Here is a 3,714-nt window from a genome sequence, read left to right as displayed (position 1 = left end):
CTATGGATGCAGTAGCTCAAAACAGGGAACAAATCTCTACAGTGAGGATCATTCCCACCCCCTCATAGGCAGGGTACAAAGGGATGGGCAATTTGGACATTGGCTACTCAAAATGGGGGGGCTACTCAGTAGTTCGAAACTACCAGCTGTTCCACGGGAGAAAGATGAAGCTTTCTGCTCCTGTAAAGATTTACAGCCTCGGAAACCCTATACAGGGTTGCTATGAGTCGGAACCGACTCCACAGCACATCACAACAACAACTAAGGCAAGAGGTGACTGGTTTACAAGCTCAAGAGGGAGCATAGATCCAGAGGGCATGGAGGAAGAATCTCCACTGAGTAGTATCCAATCTGTCTGGGTGGGGCTAATGAAAGGAGATGGGGATAGGTCCCTTGTGGTACAATAGACGACTGGTGGGGGGGGGGAGGAGCAGGCTTGCAGGGTATACCCTTTGGTTGGTTGATGATGCATGGAGAGGACTGTAACCATGGCAATGAAACGATACATGGTAGGATGAATGTGAAGCTAATGTTCTTCCATGTAAACGATCACATAATTCACAATAAAACATTAAAAAAAAAAAAGTATACCTACTCTTAATAATATGGAGTTCCTGGTGTGGGATAAAGCACTGGACTGCAAGGCCAGTTTGAACCACAAGGTCAGAGCACCAACTGCTCCTTGCAAACCCTATACAGGGTTGCTAGGCATTGGAACCAACTTGATGACCATAACAACAACAACTCATAATATACCAATATGAATAGTACTTAAGGGGAGCATGGTGACTCTACACTAAACACTAGACTGTGACACCTTGTGGGACATGTAGCCAATGTCACTTAATGGTATCTATAGAAATTACTAAATGAAAACCTAGTTTGAAGTGTAAAACATTCACCAAAAACACAAGAAAAAATTGTTTTCAAAGCTATATGCTATTTTGGGTGTGGTGCTGTGGGTTAATGAGCCAGACTGCAAAGCCGTCTGAACTGCAAGGTTGGCGGTTCAAGCTCAACTACACAGGGTCGCTATGGGTCTGGATCGACTCGACGGCACTTAACAACAACATGGCACTGTATGATAAGCACTGGACTGCTAACCACAAGGTCAGTGATTCAAGCCGTTCCTCAGAAGAAAGATGAGGCTTTCTGCTCCTGTAAAGATTTACAACCTTGGAAACCCAATACAGAGTTGCTAGGCATCAGAACCAACTTGGTGGCTCTTCAAAACTACAACACAATACATGCTATTTTTTAAAATGTGTTGAATAAAAAGCACTGCCATTCTAACTGCAGGTAGGCTGAGCAATTCCAAGCTAATACTACCCTGTCTCAGAAACTAACCTTTGTGACTGCTGATAGGCCTGAATTTCCAAACTTACACCTTTATAAAGACTCTCTGACTCATTGATAAACTACTAACTCATTTTTCTGAGTTATCCAAGATGAATCACTGCAATATTGATATAGGGCCATTTCAAATGAAGCTTCTCATTAATTCTTTTGAGACATAAAATCCTGCTGCAGCCTTGAATTCAACAACTATTTGTGGGAAACCCACCCCATGGTATTCTTGAAACTGCAAATAAAAAATTCAAATTAATTAAAGAAAACCTATGAATCAGTAATTATAGGAGTTATACAGGGTCGCTATGAGTTGGAACCGACTCATCGGCACATAACAACAACAATTATAGGAGGAAAGGAATGATGCTAAAGAAATATCTTATTCCTCCTTTTAAATAATTTAAATAAAATCTTAAGTCAAAGAAAACTTAGATAAGAAACTTATAATCGTTTATTTCTCCAGAGTATTCAGAGTACTCCAAGAAAACGATCGTTCTTTAAAGTTTTCTCTAAACACTCATGATTTTTTTCTATTCAAAGATTCTGGGAAGATACACTATGAATTGTTAAGTGCTGTCTAGTTAGTTCCGGCTCACAGAAACTTTGTATAGGCTTTCTGAGGAATGACTGGTGGGTTTGAACAGCAGACCTTATGGTTGGCAGTCCAGTGCTTAGTCTATAGCATCACACCAGGAGTCTTTAGTTGACTGTTAGAGGAAAATAATCTATTTATCCTTAAGTTACATCAATTAAATCTTTTAAAAACAACAATCACAAATTGCCACTCTAGTTATAAATAAAACTGATTTTTATGCCATGATCTTTATGAGATGATTTATCCTGGTCGAAATATTTGGGAAGATTAAGAGTCCTTTTAAAAAGCTTTTAAACCAAAATCCACACCAACCATAGAGTGCATTCTGACTCATATTGACTTTGAGAGAACTTCCCGTGGGTTTTGAAGGCTATAAATCTTTACGGAAGCAGAAGGCTACATCTTTTTCCCATTAGTGGGTTCCAAACCTTTTGGTTTGCAGTAGGGTGCCTACTGCGCACCATTACATCTACAGTTTCTCTCTCTCTTTTTTAAAAAAGATTTCGTTATTCTGCTACGTGACCACTAGGTGTCTCACTTTACTAGAATTTGGGGACTTGAAGCGGCCAGGTAAATCCTAATCCATAAAATTGTTGCTGTGTAGATATTCCCAATCTGAAATACCATGGGTAACCAGGTCTGTTCATCTACATATTTGAAGTTGCCTTCAACCGTGCTTTTTCTGCTGTCGTCCTGTTCATTTTCCTATTACCACAAGACACTGATCCCAAACACCCTTCAAACTTCTTCAAAACTGAATTTCAAAATTCGTCATGCTCTGGAGTGCACGTTGATTTGCTTTGCTAATTCAATTTATGGCCCAAACAAGCCTGGTGGACATTCACTTTTTAAACCAGGTTCCTGACAGAGTTGTGAATAGTGCTCTTTACAGTGCACTTAAGATAACAGTAATAATGAATTTTTTTCAATTTAGCTATTTTAAACCCAAATTTTCTTAATTGGTTAAAGAGGAAAATCTTACCATCAGTAAACGCTGAGCTCTTAGATGTCAAAGTTAAGCAGACGTCCAAACAAGACAATCTCACATCCGTGCTTTAAAATCTTTGCCAGTTAAAACCACTTAAAGAGACAAACTTTAGTTTGAACAATTAATTGAAACATGGAAGAGCATCACGCTGAGTGCTAAAATTTGAAAGGCACACACAGTACATGCTTCAGGGATTCTTGCTAACACTTGAAAAGGCCTGTCATTTTTAATTTCTTTCAGTCTTCAGACAATAGTAATTTTAATATCACTGTTTTCTCTCGCTAGTCTTGGAAATGAGTAAGCTTCCCGAATTCGGATTTCTGACAAGACAGAGGTGCTAGGTGCGGAGTGCGGCAGCTAACGGGCTCACCAGGACGTCAATTAATCGGCTCATCCCTCCCAGGACCTCGCCCAGACTGGAGCGGAGGCTCCGCCGCCGAGAGGCAGAGGATGGGTCCGAGTACCTGAAACGGAGAGTCCTAAAGAAGGCTCGGCTTCAGGGGCGCCTCTCTAGTCCCAACACCTGAAAAACAAAGTGGACGCGCAGCCGGGGAACGCCTGGAGGCCCGCTAGCGGGGCTCACCTGGACTCCCCGCTTCGGCCCACCTGGAGATGGGATGCGCCCAGGAGCGCTGAGGCGGAGAGTAGGGAAAGAGCGACTGCCTTGTAGGGCGTGCCGGGGAGGAGCCACCGCCTCACCCCCAGGGATGCGGGCTATGGCAACCCCCACGCTACTTTCGCGTAGGGCGGCCGCGTCTCCCTCCTACGGTTTGAACTGCCC

At 42.4% G+C, this 3,714-nt stretch overlaps 1 protein-coding gene across 1 annotated transcript in view; it reads right to left on the bottom strand.

Moving 5' to 3' along the window:
• FBXO43 (F-box protein 43) overlaps nt 1-3,714 on the bottom strand; it is a 42,804-nt gene that overhangs the window by 14,333 nt on the left and 24,757 nt on the right. The window contains exon 2 of the mRNA XM_006859250.1: nt 3,304-3,397. Within this exon, the coding sequence (XP_006859312.1) occupies nt 3,304-3,397 (94 nt within the window). The remainder of the gene's footprint in view (nt 1-3,303; nt 3,398-3,714) is intronic.

Source organism: Chrysochloris asiatica, unplaced genomic scaffold (assembly GCF_000296735.1).
Source record: "Chrysochloris asiatica unplaced genomic scaffold, ChrAsi1.0 scaffold00031, whole genome shotgun sequence".
Lineage (NCBI taxonomy): Eukaryota > Metazoa > Chordata > Mammalia > Afrosoricida > Chrysochloridae > Chrysochloris > Chrysochloris asiatica.
The sequence above is the reverse complement of the archived record's forward strand: the minus strand, read 5'-3'. Positions and strand labels throughout refer to the sequence as shown.